Source organism: Trachurus japonicus, chromosome 9 (assembly GCF_045865225.1).
Source record: "Trachurus japonicus isolate A0001 chromosome 9, Traja_1.0".
Classification (NCBI taxonomy): domain Eukaryota; kingdom Metazoa; phylum Chordata; class Actinopteri; order Carangiformes; family Carangidae; genus Trachurus; species Trachurus japonicus.
The window spans coordinates 16,573,830-16,591,692 of NC_140915.1; the positions used below are offsets into that span (position 1 = coordinate 16,573,830).

Consider the following 17,863-nt stretch of genomic DNA (forward strand, 5'->3'; position numbering starts at 1 on the left):
CACGTGTGTGGCGGTGTGTTGCAGAATCATCAAGCCGTTGTCGTTGAAGACAGACGGCGACGTCAAGAGCGCGCACACGATGACAAACAGCCCTGACCACGCCGCTGACAAGTCCAATCATCTGCCAGCCGACAACAAGGCCGACAAGAAGCAGATGATGTCAGTTCCCCCTCTTTATTGAGTTATCAGGTTGATTGAGTGTAATTGAGCAATGCATCGGAGTGCAGGGAGAAGACACCGGGCCTCTGGGGAGGGTGGAGGAGGAGGAGGAGGAGGAGGGGGGAGAAGAGAGGAAGAAGGGTGTTTCAGGAACCAGGAAATGCTGTGCGGCACCAGGGCCATGAGATTAGCACTGACAGCCGCCGACGATTACTAGCTGCCACGTGATCAGCTAATAAGACTGATCGAGCCCCTAGCGCAGAAGATTTATCATCAATTGACTCTAGATTACCGCCAAGTCTATAGGACGACACCAATTAGACGTTTGTGTGATCCAGACATTGAAATCTCTTTGAATTTGTAAAATACAATTTATTGTTGCACAAGAAATTGTGAGGATTAATGAGCTCTTTTTAATTAAGAGTATTTTGTTAATTCAAAGACACTAAAAACAACTTATCAAATAGTGTCAATTAGGAAGAGATATTTGTCCATTCACTAAATGAGTTAGAAAAGTGTAATTTTGAATTGGCCAAGTTGTTTTTGCCACCCAATCTGACATATTTAAGTTATACGATTCCTTTATTCCTCATGTCAATCACCTTGGCCAACACTCCCACAGTCAAGTCATGATGGTTTTGTTTCTCTAAGGGAAGATCTTTTTCTTACTTTCACAATTCTTGGATTTCCTCCAGTGACAAAGTAATAAAAAACCTTGAATCCCTTGTGTTCCTGATGTCTTGGAATTCATTTCCTGTTGGAAAGTGGTGTGATACTCCTGAATGCCTCTGCTCAGTTTCTCAGAAAATTACTCATTATTACACATGTGGCTCTGGAGACTTCCTCGGTACTCATTGTCTTACATCTTGCATCCTCTCCTCTTCTGTTCGGTCTCTCTTTTGTCAGATTTTGTCAGTTCAAAGCTGCACATTTATTGACGGAGCTGTTGTCTTCAAATCCACTCGGATGCAGGTACAGATGTTGGATGGGTTGAGTTAGAAAGAGGTGAACTGCTACTCATCCTGAAGCTGCATTAGCTCCTGCTTCCATAGCTAATTCACCTATTGGTGGTCATTGGCGTATTGTAGGTCATCGCTTGTTCTGCTGTATTGGTGTTGGTTGGTTTTTATCCAACTGTCCATTGTGAGTCTTGGGGTGTATTCAGACCTGGCTCATTTGGAGCAGTTGTTCCAAAACAGGGACTGTTTGACCCCAAAGACCCCAAGCCGGTTGAGATCGCCAAGAAGGGGTGGTCTCGTCTCAGCTCGCTTCCATTCCAGTCCTGGTGCGGTTCGTTTGCAGTGAGAACATTAGGGCTGCCCCCGACCAAAGATTTTGTTGGTCGACCAGTAGTCGTCACTTATGGCGATTAGTCGACTAATCGACCCCCCACCTTGAGGGGGAAAAAAAAAAAATTTTTGGTGCGGGCATAGACATGTCTATGGGTGCGGGTCTCTGACTGCAGCGGGGACTATCATGGATCCGCTCCGTGACACTGAGACTGACCGCCGGTGAGCGCTGTGGGACGGGACCGGGGCTCAGACAGCACCCGCTAATGGTGACAGGCAGCGGTGATACGAAAGAGACTGACGTGCCGTGTAAAAAAAAAAAGAAAAGTGTCACGTCACGACTTCCTGTAACTGGCCCTTCAAAATAAAAGCCCCATAACCTTTCATATACAGTTCAGTCATTGATGTTGGCTTAATTTTGACAAGACACGGCTCCAAATGTTTGTTTTTTTTCCTGCGACCAATCGACCAATGAAATTTTCGTCGGCTAATGATTTTTTGGTCGACCAGTGCTTGGTCGACTATTTGGGGGCAGCCCTAGAGAACATCATAAACACAACACAACACAACACGCGATTCGATACTGATGTTTTATGGTTCTCAACTGGTCGGGTGCAAACTTGGATCAGGTTGGGTCCTGGCTTTGGGTCGGGTTTTAATATCCAGGCGTTGAGACCATAGAAAGACTGGGTAACTCACCCGATGCTGCTGCCCAATGACACGGCGCCACCACACGGCCGCCATCTTGACTCAGTCCGGTCGCTCCCCCTGAGAATTATGCCTATATGTGCATGTTCTAACTAAATCAACCAGAACTTTCTCAGTTTTTGACCGATTTTTTTAACAGTTTGTTATGGATGTCAGAAATGCTGTTACGATACTGCATACGGTACTTGAAATTACAAATAATTTTAATCATGTACTTTTCTATGAAAGTAACATTATAGTAATTATGCAAATAGTTAAAGTAATATCGACATATGGACAAAATTCTACAGAGTTATGAGAAGTTTTTTAGTGCAGATGACTTGTTTTTCCCAAGTATCCTCCTCCTCCTCCTGGGTAAGATTTCTGACCAATGAGAGACCAGTTGGTTCTTGCAAGGCATTTGTTTACAACTTTGGACAGCTTGGGTTTTAGCCTCGTGAATCAAAACAAAGCACACAAACCACATGTCTGAATACACCTTTAGACATGTCATGGCGGTGCGTGGTTAAAGCAGCATTTGTTGGTGTATGGTGAAATGAGATTGACTCCTCTCTTCCTGTTCAGTGCTCATTTCTAAATTGTCCAAATTGGAGCAGAATCTAACACGAATAGCGAGCTGGTAATATGTGTGATTTTGTGGTTCGACCTGTGATTTTGTCAGCGCTGCTCTCTTTTGTTACCAAATCATTGTCGGACAGAATCCACCGCCATCATCTCGCCGCTTAGCCACCTCATACCAACGCCTTCACCGGAGGCCGCGGTTCCCACCTGGTATTATAGAGACGACATCTAAATGTGCCGGGCTGCTCTGTCGCCTGCGAGCTCTAATGGACCGAGCGAAATGGTTTTTTTTCTTTTGTTTTGTTGTGAAAACCTTTCTGAAGCGAGAGCTGCTCACAATGGAAATACAAGGCACAAAGAAAGTAGCTTCATCATTATACGACATGTATCTAAGTTGTAAACGTGGAAACAATTCAAACCGGCGTTTTAGGCAGGACCTTGATTTTCTGATGCAGTTTTCAGTCCAAATGAGAGAGAGAGTGCCAGAAAGAGCTGTCTGTCATTGTATGTTGCCTTGTATAGTCTTTGTTGTTGCTTGATGTCAATGCTCTGGAGGCTGGTTTGTCTTTATAATGGACTTCCTTTAAATTAATGCTAAAGAGACTTCATTATCTGTGTAGACGAGGCCCAAAAGTACGCTAATCTTATCTTATCTTATCTTATCTTATCAAACACAAGAACTTGTGTTACGTAAAATAAAGGAGAAGAAAGAAGAAAATCGTTGCACACATTTCACGACATTTCATTTGAAGCAGATGTTCTCACAATAAAATCTGCTCATCAGGATTGTGATTGTGGGAAAGTAAAAAGCATTACAAGTCCAATTTTTATTCTGCTTGTGTCCAGGCTGTCTGTAAAGCATATATATATATGCTTTAAATTTCACCTTACTTATGTGTATTTTTCAAAGACCTCACACCATTTGTTAACCTAATATTAGTTGTTATCAATAATTAGTATCACATTCAAAGGAAATGCAAAATATTGTCTGTTTATATAATAATATTTGTCTCCATTGTAATGTTGCCTGGATTCCACATTTTTATAAACATTTCTGCCAAGGTCCAAAATGTTCAGGGTGGATTTATCAGCTAAACACCAACTGTGTGTATATTAGCTGCTGAAGGATGGTCACATTTATTTTGTATTATCCAGCTTTATTTAGACTCTAACGCCACTTCACTACAGGTTCATTTAGAGAAGGATCCTGTTTTATGGAAACGTCCACAGAGACAGGAAGTGTGTTTGTTATCATTTAACCCAAAGCACAACCCCCACCCCCAAACCCGAACCAATCTATTTATCCATCTATCATAGACAATTAGGACAACATCTCATTCACGGTGACGAGCTGACAGTGAGTCATGACTAACCGTGTGCATGATATGCAAGCAGCTGATGAAGCCTGACACTAAAATGTCAGTCTGTTGCTTCAATATCAGTTCATTCTCTAAAATGTCACATGAGCTAAATGAGTATTTAATGCAAAACATTTAGTCCGCTCTGAAAGATACTGTGTCAGTATTACTTATTTTAACTTATGGAGAAAGAAAAAAAAAAGCATAACAATCTTCTCTGTGTCCTGTTTGATCCTCTGCAGACACTCTCTCAGTGCCTCGCTGGTCCCCACAGATTCCCCGAAGAGATCTGGGAAACTCAATAAAACACAGGTAAGCCTAAAGAGAAGTGTGTGGGTGAGTGCATCCACACTCACACTCACACACATACACACACAAACACACAGTCATGCATCTGTGCTAGAACGCCAGTCCAATTAAAAAAAGGGGCCTCTTGCATAACTCATCTCAAATCTCTGTCTCGCTTTGTCTGCCTTTCTCTTTCTCTTTCTCACCCTGCTCGACTCTGAACGCCAGTGATCTGAAATGTAAAGCAACAGCGTATTAGTTGTGGGATCTGGGCGAACGTGTGGGTGTTTCGCCTGCTGCAAGTCAGCGAGGTGGAGGGAGAACCTCTGAGCAGCCAAACTGAGCATAAATGTAATATATAGCAGTAATGTATATGGTATATTTTGAAAATTAATGCCGTTTTAAAGATAAATACTGTTATTCCATGCAGCAATAAAGTGCCAGTTTGTATATCTCCACCGCCTACACTTGATTGCATTGTTACAATACAATACAACCCCCCCCCCCCCCCGCTGTGGCTTTATTGCCTCGTCTGAGCCGAAAGAACATTTCTTTATTTTCAGAATCTGCCCTTAATGTCACGTTGTTGTTCATATTTGACAGCGGAGTCCACTAAAGACTCCATCAGGGGTCAGATGGAGTTGTGCTTCTGGATCGAGTCGAACGAGGGGGAGGTGGGGGGCGATGTGGGGGCTAATAAAGAGATTTGGATTCTGTCAAACTGCATTAGTCACCTGCCATTAGCCGGCCGGCCACGCTGCTAGCATGCATCAGTAAATACAAGCCAGTAAGTCTCATATATAACGTGCTGTAGCAGCAGCGGCGGCGAGTCTGTGCAGCAGGGAGGTCGGTTTGTTGGGGATCTGTTTGTGTGACTGTGTTGGAGTCGGAGGCCTCCAAGCTGTCGAACCCACGTAAAAACCCATGTGGCCTCTGTCTCAGATATTCATTTAACACGGGGGGTTACTGAAGAAATGAAAATGAAATGGAGGCACCAAATTGAATCAGCAGGTGAGGAGGGAGATTAGGGAAGGTAAACACTTTTTTTTTTCTTTTTTTTTTTTTACTAAAGCAGCTTCTTCGAGCATCTATCATCTATCTATTTATCTATCTATCTATCCTCATGGAGAAAGGTTACGCAGGGGAACGTGGGGAACTTCTTTGGTGAAAAAAAAAAGCTGTCTTGTCAGAATGAGAGAACACTGCGAAAGGCAAAAAGGTCAGACGCAGTGCTCTCTCACGGTAATTCACGGCTCCTCCATGTCATATAGATGTGCAACAAGCTGAAAGTAATGTCCCCACGTTTTAAAAAATGTCCTCATCTTGCTCTCTCGCTCTCTCTCTCTCCTCTCTTGCCTGCAGGTTTTCCACCAAGTATTGGATGTCCCAGACCTGCATAGTATGTGGAAAGGGAATGTTGTTTGGACTGAAATGTAAAAACTGCAAGTAGGTTATCACCACTGCTTTTTTGTCTTTAACAGATCCAGACTGTTTTTTAAAAAAAATATGTATTTCTTTTTTCTTTTTGATAGATGAGACATCAAAGAACCTTTTTGTTTTTATCTCTCTCTTGAATTGGAATTAGCAATTTGAAGCATCTCGTCTGTTTCTCTACATGTTGATACATGTTGATACTTTCCACTTGCACAGAATTGAAATAATGGCATCAACAAGATAAACACTAATCACATTTCCTGTCTTACTGTATCCACTTAGGCTGAAGTGCCACAACAAATGCACCAAAGAAGCCCCACCTTGCCATTTACTGATCATACAGCGAGGCGGACGAGAATCCCTCAAAGGTGTGTTTTTATGTAACGTTTCCCCGTAAAGGTTGATGTTAAGTCTCATCATCATTCATGGTTATGTTTGTCTGAAAACATTTTTAAAATTGGACTGTAAACAAAGCTGATCATCATGACAACTGTAGTTCTACAGTTGTTATAGTTTCTTATAGTGCAAGACTAACATCTAAAAAACATTGTCTTTAGATGTGAATGGGTGTCAGACCTCAGTATTTTCAAAGTCTACTAGTGTGTGGTTGGAGGAATCTGCCTAAAACTGGTTGTTTGGAAAGATATGACTTTTTTATTGATCCCACAGTCCCAAAGTCACTTGTTACAGCAGCAGAAAACAAGCAAAGGAAAAGCATAAAATATACTTTTGCCCATAAAATTGGAATGACAAAAAAGGGTTGCGCTTATTTGAGCTGAATTGCTCATCTTGCCAACCCCCACTTGTCATTATATCTAACCTACTGTTGTATATAAAGAAATGTTTTGAAAGCATGCATCAGCTTAAAAATGCACATTTTGTATTCATGTTGGTTTTATGTCATTTGAAACGGCATTCGAACCATTAAGACTTGGTGTATTTCGTCACTTCTTAAAGGTCCGACAACAAAAATCATTTGAGCGGTGCCTTTGCTGACCAACCTTGTCACCTTGACCTCCTTGCTCCCTGCACTTTTTGTTTTAACCTCTACTGTAACATGGCCCTATTTATTATAATGTAATATTGTCATGTATTTTGTATTTTATAATGTTGACGACGTGTGCTGCTGCCCTCTTGGCCAGGTCACCCTTGAAAATGAGATCTCAACGGGTCTTTTACCTGGTTAAATAAAGGCTAAATAAAATAAAATAAGACCAAATGCCCCTGAAAATATCAGAAAAACACAGATTTTTTCTAAATAATGTGTGACAAATTATATAAAAATTTGTCAAGGAGCATAGAGTTGCATAGCAAACGTGAATTTCTTTTATTCCACATTTGAGTACAGATTTCTTTTCAGATTCTTATGATAAAATACCGGTTACACCACTTGACAGTGGGTTAAATCACATAATTGACACATACATGAAATAAATAAATATGGGCAACCTGTATTTAAATGGTAGATTAGTAGTGGAAAACTCAAACTAAAATCTAAAATCAACATCCACATGTCTACATTGATTTTTAATCAGTGGATTTGGACCACAACTAGGTATTTACCGTAGGTTTTGGACCCAGCTGCTTCCTGCCTTCATGATTATTCATATATTCTACCAGGCTACTCAAGTTTTTTTTTTTTTAAGCGAAATAACCTCTCTTGGTTTAAGCAGATAAAAAAACAACAGAAAAAGTTATCTGCTGATTAATTAAACCACTTAAGGTTTGACAAATGTGATTACGTCATGCACTGTTTGTACTGACAGAGACAGCACTGAAAAAATTCCCATTATCTGCTATCACACTTCAGATTCTTTTGTCCTCTCTCTCCCTCTTCTCTCCCTCTCTCTGCTCTTAATAAGATCACCAAGGAACGACTCAAGGTAAAGAAAACTAATTAGACTTCTCCTGTTCGACTTTAGTAAGCAAGAGCGACAATTTCTTAATGACATAGTTTGCTTAAGGAAAGTTTTTTTTCCTTAACAAAGTGTCAGTGTGTGATAACAAATGGTTGGTGTTCAAGAAAGGGCATTTTGTTCTTTTTACATTAAAAGCACGTCCTGATAGGAAGTTTTTTTTTTTCTTCTTCTCTAATTTCACTAAAGCTGTGAGGTGAGGTGAGCATTGTTTAATTTCAGTCTCCCACACTGCTTCATTGTTCCCTCTTTGGCTTCTTCCGTGTAGTCGCTCGTCTGGTACGGACTGAATCAGTGCCATGTGACATCAACAACCCGCTCAGGTACACAGACCTGCACATCAGTCAGACGCTCCCCAAAACCAACAAAATCAACAAGGTGAGCGTAAAAACAAACAACAGTATTATAATTTGTTCGTAACCTGTCCTACATATCACATTCCTGCCATTTTGGGGGGTTGGAAGTGGGGGGTGGAAAATAGTTATGAGTCATCCAGTCTTTTTCCCTCGGGGATCAGGAAACCGTACGAAAATATCTTCTGCAGTATTGATGTTTACACAGATGGATTTGTGTTCATACAATGAATATTTTTTTTGTACCTAACAATTTCTGCTGCTTTCCAGAGGAAGGAAGGAAAAAAAAGAAAAAAGTTTGCTGGTAACAATACAGAGACGGAAATGTGTGTTTGTGAGGGGAGAAAGTGAAGCAACGTGGATCTGTCAGTGTGACGACTTTGTGTTGATGCTGGTAACGGATAATGAGAGGTTTTGTTGTTAATGTCTCTGATTATGGAGCAAATGTACATTAATACAACCTGACACCACGTTAACACAACGTCTCAGGAGAAGCAGGACGTATAATATTGTCTTTAACATAAACTATTAAGCTTGGTTTGGTTTGGTTTAGATACAATAACAACTTGATTAGTCACCATCAGCATAAGGAACCACTTAAGCCTAGAAGCCATTTGCCATCATGGTTACGGTGATAAATGTAGGTTAAGGTTATGTAAGGGTCATGGATCAAAGTTACCCTGTTGACTGCGGCCTGATCCGAGGCTTGTCGCAAATTATAATGTCAAAAGTCGTATTATTTTATTGATCCCCATCAAGTTGAAGCCTCCGTGACATTCCAATCGTAACGTTTTGACATTGGGTTGCCTCTCGACGGAAAACACAGGCAACAGCCAATGAGAGTGGACTGGAAAGCGCCTCCATACTTTTACGGCTTGAAAACACGGTAGCTAACCTGAGCCAAACAGAAGAAACACACACACAAAAAGAGGAGCTAGTGGAGTCATGCCAACAACATGAGTGACTTTATAATCGGCCTGCACGATATTAGCAAAATGTGCAATGTGCAGTGTTCAATATTGCGATGACTTGCAATAAATAAGCAAATATTTAAATGTGCATATTAACTACAGTGTCTTTATGTTTTAATAGGTGCTCTGCTACAATGAATACATTAATAGACAAAAATATTTTGCGCATACTTTTATAGAACAACTTGCAAATAAATAATCAATCAATTAAACAGAAAGTTAATTTAACCCTCTCCTGACTGCTCTCCTTACTCATTGTATTTTAGGCAACCCTTTGCGATGTGTTTATCCTGAATCTTTATATTGCGATTATGATGAAAATAGGATTAATCGACTAGCTCTACTTTATAATGCCCTGATAAAGACGGGTCGTGATAGCATGATTTGATTATATTCATATTTAAACGATCAAATATGATACATAGAGCGGATATATAATCCTGTTTTACTTCTGCTTTTATCAGTCAGTTAAGTTTTAACACTCACAGAACTCATTGACTTCTGTCTCTTACCTCTTGCTGTGTAGTTTGTGTGTGTGTGTGTGTGTGTGTGTGTGTGTGTGCGCGCGCCAAGCTGTCAATCACGGCAGCAGGGGTGATAGCAGCTTCTAATGCTGCATTTTGATCTAACTTCAATGAACCTAAAACTGAAGAGTCTGCTTCAGCGGTTATTAAAAAGTAGATTTAAAAGTATCTGAGGTGAGGTTTTTCTTTTTTCTTTTTCCTATAACTGGGACACTTTACTTAAGTTAAGGTACAGTCTCTCGCTGAACCCCCCCGCCCCCCCGCTGATACACAGACGAGAGGGGTAACACGCATTAAGCAAGTAGAAAAGAAAAGATACAGGGAGGATTTTTTGTAATGAATGAGATAAAACCGGCTCCACTCATGAGTCCACACAGTCACTCACCGCTGAGATCGTGGTTTAAATCCTGATTGTTTAAACAGAACATGAAGTCATCCTCTCAACCTGAAGTCTCTTTTTTTATTTTATTTGAGCTCATAAGTTTGACTGTGGAGTCGGTTGTGCACCAGTGTGTTTCTTTTTCTTTCTTTTTTTTACCTCATTCATTACAAAATTGCATCCACTTTTTGCATCATTTCAGACCATTTTTCAAACCATACCCCTGAATCTTTAGATTGATTTCCCACCTCGCAGGCGTCCCATCGATTTCCCTTCACTCCAGTGGGCTCCAAAAAGTCAACTAGCGCACAAGCTTTAAAACTTGCTTGCAGAGCATCATCCATCAAACCTGAAGCGTTTACCGTCTTTATGTTTTGTCAAGTTACTGTACGTTATCATCACGTTACAGTTAAATGCCGGAGCAGGTTCCGAAAACCTTTAAGTGCTGGTGCATTCAAGGATGCTCTGACATCTGAGATTTTAAAGTCGGACTTTTTATTTTTTTTTCCACACCAAGTTTTTGTAATTAATAAAGTGCTTTTCAGCTCAGAGTCAGTGCAACCAGGGCAAAAAAAAAGTGATTATTTTGGAGTTATTACTGAAAAGCGGTGCACAGACAGACTCCATTATTAAATCTTTTTATGTTTAATAGTGCATGGAGTCTAGACATAGATCTAAACAAAGAAATGTTTTTGCAGAAGTTACATGAACTGAACAGTTCAGATCAGGTTTTTCTGAGAACCTGAACTGGGCCTTGACTTCACCGACAGTAGCCGATGTTGCCATTGATGAAATTAATGCAGGAAGTGCAGATGGCAAACGCATCCCAGAGAGGAAACTGTTTAACATTTCTTGCTGCTAAAACTTGATTACTACCCGGGGTCTTCTTGGCAAGATCGGGATCCGTTCAAGTGAACGGCTGATTGAGTGAAATACGCACAAATGTGATGAAAGTATGAATGTAAAGTAGTTCTTTTGATTACATTTTCGTTAACTTTATTTTCCTGCATGTTGGAGAATCTTTGAATGCACCACTGTGGATGTTTTTTTTGACAGTGCTTCCTGTTTTCACCTGCAGCCCTACACAATAATAACATAACTACGGCAGCATATTGCTCATTGTGATGGATTACCTCTGTCAGGGAAGTTTTCAAGTCTTTGCAAAATTAAATTAATGAAAACCAAGTGCTGCCTGGAAGGTAGAAAATCAATCTAGAAATTTGGTGGCATGAATAAGTGAGAGGCTAACAATAAAGTACAGTAAACGTTTTTTTTTTTTGGTTTCTTTTGTTTGTTTTGTGATTTAACAGACGTAAAACTTGACCTGCTCTCCTCTCCTCTCGCCTCCTCTCCAGGATCACATCCCGGTCCCGTACCAGCCAGACTCCAGCAGCAACCCCTCGTCCACCACCTCCTCCACCCCGTCCTCTCCGGCTCCGCCCCTGCCCAGCAGCGCCACGCCCCCCTCGCCACTACACCCCTCCCCGCAGTCGGCACGGCAGCAGAAACAGTTCAACTTGACAGGTATCGGTCAATCCGTATCTTTGACTAGCCAGTTTACAGCTCAGCAAGTGCCATGTTTATTAGGTTTAATGTCGTAATTTAGCACTTAGGGGCACAAAATCCTCATTTTAGTTGAAGCTGTTTAGTATTAACAACATCGTGAGGCATAAATGTCTCATGATAATCCACACAAAGGTTGCTGAAATGTTGTTGTTAGCTGACTGATAGCCATTCCTATAGACATAGCAGTAACCCATTTAGCTTTAGCTTTTCAGTTTATGAAACAAAATGCTCCTAAAACTCAGCTTATATTCACATTAATGGCATCTCTGAGTTGCCCACAGTGTTTTGACATCAAAACAATATTGCATTCGCGCCAACACCATGTCACGATTCTGCTGAAACGCTGTAAATCAATTCGAAACAATCAAAAGATATTGAGAAAATGAACTTTAAATTTGTGTTTTGAAGCAGTGCCGTGTCTCATAAATCTCTCCGTGAGGTAATTTGAGTATAAACAAAACACACATTAGATTGGCGAGACATCTAACTCCAGCTTTTGTCTCCCTCCCTGCAGCCTCCAGTTATTTCAAATACAAACAACAGTTCATCTTCCCAGGTAAGTAGCTCATAATTGATCATTACGCCTACCCATAATGCCCCGGCAACGAGGAATGAATAGGGAGAAGAATGGGGCTCAAATTAGGGTCAAAAAGATTTTGAGCTTGTAAAGCGATCCTCACAAATGATGCCAGAGTTTGTAGCTGTAAATCAACCGGTAAAATAAATCTGTGTGAGACGTTCAATTGCATAGAGGTGAAAGAAAAACAACACATATCAGTGGTGAGCTGGTGAAGAGAAAACTGTCTCTAAAACATGTGACACTGAAGTCTATGGATATTCTCATTCATCCAGGTCATCATTATCTCATGGGCAACAAATTCAATCAAATTTAACTGGACTTGTATTTGTCTAGGAAGACGTTTCGCATCTTATCCAAGGGGATTCATCAGTTTGCAACGAGTCTTCCTAGACAAATACGATACAATAAGTCCAGTTGCCTTCGATTCAATTTGTTGCCCAGAGATAGTATGTGACACCGAAGTTACATGTGTGAATTTTTACCTCGTTTCTCCACCCGACGATGACAAAGCAGTGTCCAATCAGAGGGCACTTGCTTTCATTACCTTTTGTCTCCACAACAGTAGATCTTAAAGATGGAAGATGGTTGGGGGAGGGGAGGGGAGGGTGGGATGTGGGCTCGTCCACCACCACCACCACCCAGGTTGTGACCCTAATTTGAGCCTTTAGAGGAGGACGGTTCTTTTGATGTTGCTCATCTTCGCCTGATTTAAGACTCCTGGCTGCAACACCCACTCATTGCTTTTCTCATTTAGGGGCTTCCCTAATGATTTCTGCCAGTGCCGGGACTCTTTTTTTCCCCCTTTTTTTGTACCAGTCTTTGCTCATTTGGCAGGTTATTACAACCTGGAGTGGTGTGAAGGAAAAGGATGACAAAAAAATATAATTGAGATCTGAGGGAGGCAGGTAGTCATCATGAGTTCATGAATGTGCAGCAGCGTCACCAACCCCCCCGTTGTGATTATCGTAGTCCAAACCCACTGTTGTTCGTTTGTTTTTCACCTGCATTACATCATCAGCAAGTGGAGCGAATGCTGCGTTCAAGTCAAATTCAATTTACAGTAAATGCCGGCTCTAGTTGTTTAGAAAATGAAATAAAACCATATCTCCATGGGGCTTCGGTGTTTGTTTCTGTTGTCACATTGGACCGGAGAATATTACCCAGCTCAAATTTTTTGACGGAAAGCAGCCTATAACCTGTTATAAAAGAAAGAAAAAAAAAGAGTTGTGTAGCAGACGTTGCACAGCTGGCTCGAATTCACACACACACTGGATGATTGGGAGCCTGCAGTCCCTCCTGGCTGGCTCGCTCAATGGTCTTTGGAGTAAATCCATGCAAACATCCATGCAGGCTCCACACACACAAAGCAGAACCAGTGGGTCCTCCTTGCTGTGAGGCGACGGTGCCAGCCACTAATGCACCGTGCCACAAAGGGAATGGGTTTTTTTTCTTTTTGCGGCTCCCACACTTTGTGTCACATATTTGTCGGGATGTGCCAACAAGAGGCGGTTAAGCGCGTGCACCGCGAAATTCCTCTGATGTCTTTCAGAGGTGGATGCACAACACAACACAACACAACACAACACAAGAGCTGACCTTACTCCCATCTTTCATGTTTGAACAGGAGGTTGTTTGCAGAGCGGAGCATTCAAGTGAATTCAGCCTCCTCTTCCTCCACAATGTGACACGCAGCATATGCTGAACGCCCCGTCACGGTGATCAAATTAAATGTATTTCACTTACTGACTAAAAGACGCTCTGTGAGGGCGCAGCGCCGTGATAACACATTATCTCTCCACTCCACAGAGTCTGCCACCACCGTGGGGACTTCTTCTACACTGATTTATATACACACAAAAAAAAGAAAATATGCTTTTGCTGAGAATGTCAACGTGTCTTTTGCACCATAAGAAAAACAAGTGTTGAATTCACATAAGTATCAATGTATGTATGGTGGATTTTAATGCCTGACAAAACCTCCACAACCAAAACACAAAGAACTTAGTCCTGACACTCTGTGGGAATTGATTACTTTCCTTTGAATAGGACAAATTAATGTTGATTCAATTATCAAATCACCAAACACGGTGAAACATGGTGAAAACCTTGGAAACGAAAGTAGCTACATTTGACCAGAATTGGGTTTCTGATAAAGGAAAATTAAGTCCTGAGTGTTAATTGGCTCCAGTTTCCAAGAAACAGCAGTTAGGTAATGATAATGTAAATATATAATTATAAAATTTAGTCTCAAAGTGAAGATAAATTTATCCATGTCATACCATTTTCATTGCTCTACTGTACTTTCAAAGTTCACGATCAGATTTTCCAATATATGTAGACCATCACCTCAAGTTCCTTGAATCCCAACACGTGTGTAAAAATGTTTTTACAGATTAGTTTATAATCTGCTGTGTTTGGTTTGTGCCTGATGTTTTTTTTTCCCAGATGTTGCTCCGGAGACTCCTCCCAGCAGAGCGCCGCAGGTCATCCTGCACCCTGTCCTGTCTGAACCAGGGTGAGTTGAAACTTATTACACTACGAGTTCAATAATTATAATAATAATAAAAAAAAACCCCACATGGCCACATTTAAAGAAACGAGGAAATGCCCTCTTCATCCTCCTCCTCCTCCTCCTCCTCTTTCTCTTTCCTTCTCTCTTTCCCTCTGTGGCCGCTGGTCAGGGGCCGAGTCAAATTTATTGGAGCACGGATATTTGGGTGACAATTTCAATGCGAGGGCCGACGTGACGAGCACTCGGAGACTGATGTTAGCATGACCTTTAGTTCATGCTACACTTGGGATGCCAACTGGATTTCCACTGGCTCTTTGAGGAAGCCAGTGGTCACGGGGGAAAACAGCCGGAAGAGGAGGAGGAATGATGAGATGCCTTTCGACCCAGATGTTAATTAGATTAGGATCTCAATCTATCACGAGGAACGGGGCAAAGAGAAGAACCTCGTTCTACGAGTGGATGGTCAATTGTGATGAAATATGGACCCTGCCCGCCCGGACCGGATTTTAATGGATTAATCAATAGCAGATAATAGCCACCGTTAATTTTATTTTCAAAATATCAGCGCAGGATTGACAAAGGAAGAGAAAGAGAGAGAAAAAAAATCTGGTGGTTCAGAGTTTCTAAACAAAGGTATAGGACACGGGGGCTCTGATGTATTTAAATGTAAAATAAGCTGTTTGATATCTTCACGCCACCGCGCCGTTAGCAGCTGCCAGCTTTGAGATAAAGAATGTAAAGCAACTGTCCGGAAATAATAATAATAAGAATCGGAAAGAAAGAAAATATGACAACAAAATAGACGGGTAAACATACATCACATCACAGTGGGCTCAATTTGTGTTTGAATGGGCCGTTCATTACCATAATAATCATTACGAGACAGAGATTGTTCTCTTTGTGTTCAGATTATATTTCTACATTGACAAACGCAAAACGAAGGAGCTGCTGTGGACAAACTGATTGTGAATGAGCTGCAGTTAAAGTGATGACAACATGGTCAGTTTCTTAGTGATGTAACTGACCTTTATATTAATCTATATTGGGAATATTTTCTGAAACCAAATGGATAAAACCCAGATTTTCTTTGTTTCTAAACCAAACAACTATTTTTTTTACTTCAGTGTGGCTTTAACAGTCATTGGATACCACTTTGTTACTTGCTAGCATCATAATATTTGATTTAAACTTAATCAAAATTACTATTTTCTCATCAGCAGCAGATACAAAGCCTTGTTTAGCCAGAAAACTGACTCAGCATCGTGTTGTAGCCTTTCTATAAAGATCAAAAACCAAATAAAAAACATCTATCAGACGGTTTCCAAATCAATGGTGAAAATGAAAAATCACATGGTGTCGACTCCAAAGTGTCTCCAAACTGTTTGATTAATTGGCTTAAAGAATAAAAAGCAAATTAAAAGGAATAATTAAAAACAACAGAATCATTTATGACTTTGAAATCACTGGTATTCGGACTTTAAAGACTGTGAACTTACTGATTTTCAATGGTTGTTAAGGTAAAGATTGACAGTACCTCATTTTCTCTGGTCACTAATTATCTAGGAAACATTTTTTTCTTTACAAGTCTTGGAAACAGCTAAGATTTTTATTTCGGATATTCATAGTGATGCTTTGTATAGTTTCTCCATGAAACTTCTGGATGAGATGGCATCAACCTAAGATGAATAAACATCACAGAAACACTGTTGCTCATCTTATTACACAATCAGTTTTAGGTCAAACTTTCAGTAACTTCTGAAGAGCGAGAGTTGAATCCATGTAGCTGGATCAAGAGATCGAGAAAATCCTCCTTTTAAAATGTGTGAGAACATCCATTAAAAAAAACACATCTAAAACCTTTCACTCTTTGACATCTTCTCATTACCGTTTCTGTAAAATGGACAGTTTTACTATTCCACCATTTCTCTTTCTCTCTCTCTTTTTCTTTTCTTTTGCCTTTCGACAAGCGAGAATACTCGACGGCGGTTATGAAACCCATCGTCTTCTGATTTAATTAATGCTATTGTCCCTCCTTTCCCACATCTCTGTATGCTCTTGCAAGTGGCAGCTGGCAGATTTTCTCCGGCCTTAATGGCCTCATCCCAGGGTTAATGAGGTTCCTGTCTCAGACCCCAACACCCGGCAGGATCCACTCATTAGAGCAGAGATCGAACATATATAGTATAGTACAGGGGGCCCTCTCGGCGCCACAGGAATCACACATTATTTTATGTGCCGCTTCACCTGTGGTCTTTGCCCAGGGTTTTTGCAGGATTGCTTTTTGCGGAAACCAGTGTTTAATATACCACACAGAAAGGTTTCTCAGAGGTTACGCGCTGATGTTACGCAGCCAGTTATGTGGACGGGGGAGGAGGATGGGTGGAAGAGCGGTGGAAGACCGCCATTGGTTTTCGGTTCCCATGGTGCAGGTGTCAGTGAACACACCAGGGTCAGAAATTAATAGGAACCAAGGGCGCAAATGCACTTCAAAGTTCATTAGCGGGAAGAAAAAGAAAAAAAAAACGTGAAATAATAAAAGAAAGAAAGAAAAAAAGGTTGGAAATGCTTGCAGTAATTAGGAGTGCCCTTTCTTCCATTTCATCCTTTTCACACTTTATTCGTTCATCTGTCAAACGGTGTCAATACAAAGTGCAACCTGTGGCCGCTGCAGGTGATGAGCAGCATAAAAAGCCTGTGGCCTGGTAATTATTTCCTCGTGTCATTTGAAAATATTCTTTAGAGAGAGTCAAACAACCATGGGCCTGGTTGAGTGGAAATATTACCCAAGGACATGTCGAATGGTTTCAAACGAGATTAAATATGATTAATAAAATGTAAAAACAGTGTCTCAACAGATAAAGGCTGGATGGTGGAGCTATCGGTGTAGCTACACTAAAACCTGACAAATCTCATTTTTAAAGACACTGTGAAATGAAAGATGTATCTCCCCAGCTTTAATCCTGTATCCACATGTCAATTGTTCATTTATCTGTTGATATTTGCCAAATTTATGTCAGAAAAATATTATAAGAGTCTTTTTTTTTTAATACATCAAAATCTATGTATTTTCTTTTTCTTTGTAATGATTTCAGACGTTTGATGACTCATCCTGCACTCGGGGGCCGTCCTAATATTTGGGTCCAAATGAAAGTGTTTCTTGAAATTTTACATCCCCTCTCCTAAAATAAATAAATCCTGCCAGTCACCGTGACAACCTCTGAACTGCTACTTTCAGCTCCAGGCTCCAACAGTCTGCACGGTCTCA

General features: G+C 40.8%; 1 protein-coding gene across 5 annotated transcripts in view; it reads left to right on the top strand.

Moving 5' to 3' along the window:
• Window positions 1-17,863, top strand: part of ksr2 (kinase suppressor of ras 2) — a 118,611-nt gene that overhangs the window by 70,592 nt on the left and 30,156 nt on the right. For 3 of the 5 annotated variants that reach the window (XM_085786271.1, XM_085786273.1, XM_085786269.1), the window contains 8 exons: window positions 4,318-4,387; window positions 5,726-5,809; window positions 6,080-6,165; window positions 7,660-7,680; window positions 7,982-8,091; window positions 11,296-11,464; window positions 12,021-12,062; window positions 14,532-14,601. In XM_085786271.1, coding sequence (XP_085642397.1) covers window positions 4,318-4,387; window positions 5,726-5,809; window positions 6,080-6,165; window positions 7,660-7,680; window positions 7,982-8,091; window positions 11,296-11,464; window positions 12,021-12,062; window positions 14,532-14,601 — 652 coding nt within the window. The remainder of the gene's footprint in view (window positions 1-4,317; window positions 4,388-5,725; window positions 5,810-6,079; window positions 6,166-7,659; window positions 7,681-7,981; window positions 8,092-11,295; window positions 11,465-12,020; window positions 12,063-14,531; window positions 14,602-17,863) is intronic. The other 2 variants (XM_085786270.1, XM_085786272.1) reach the window with 1 other exon arrangement.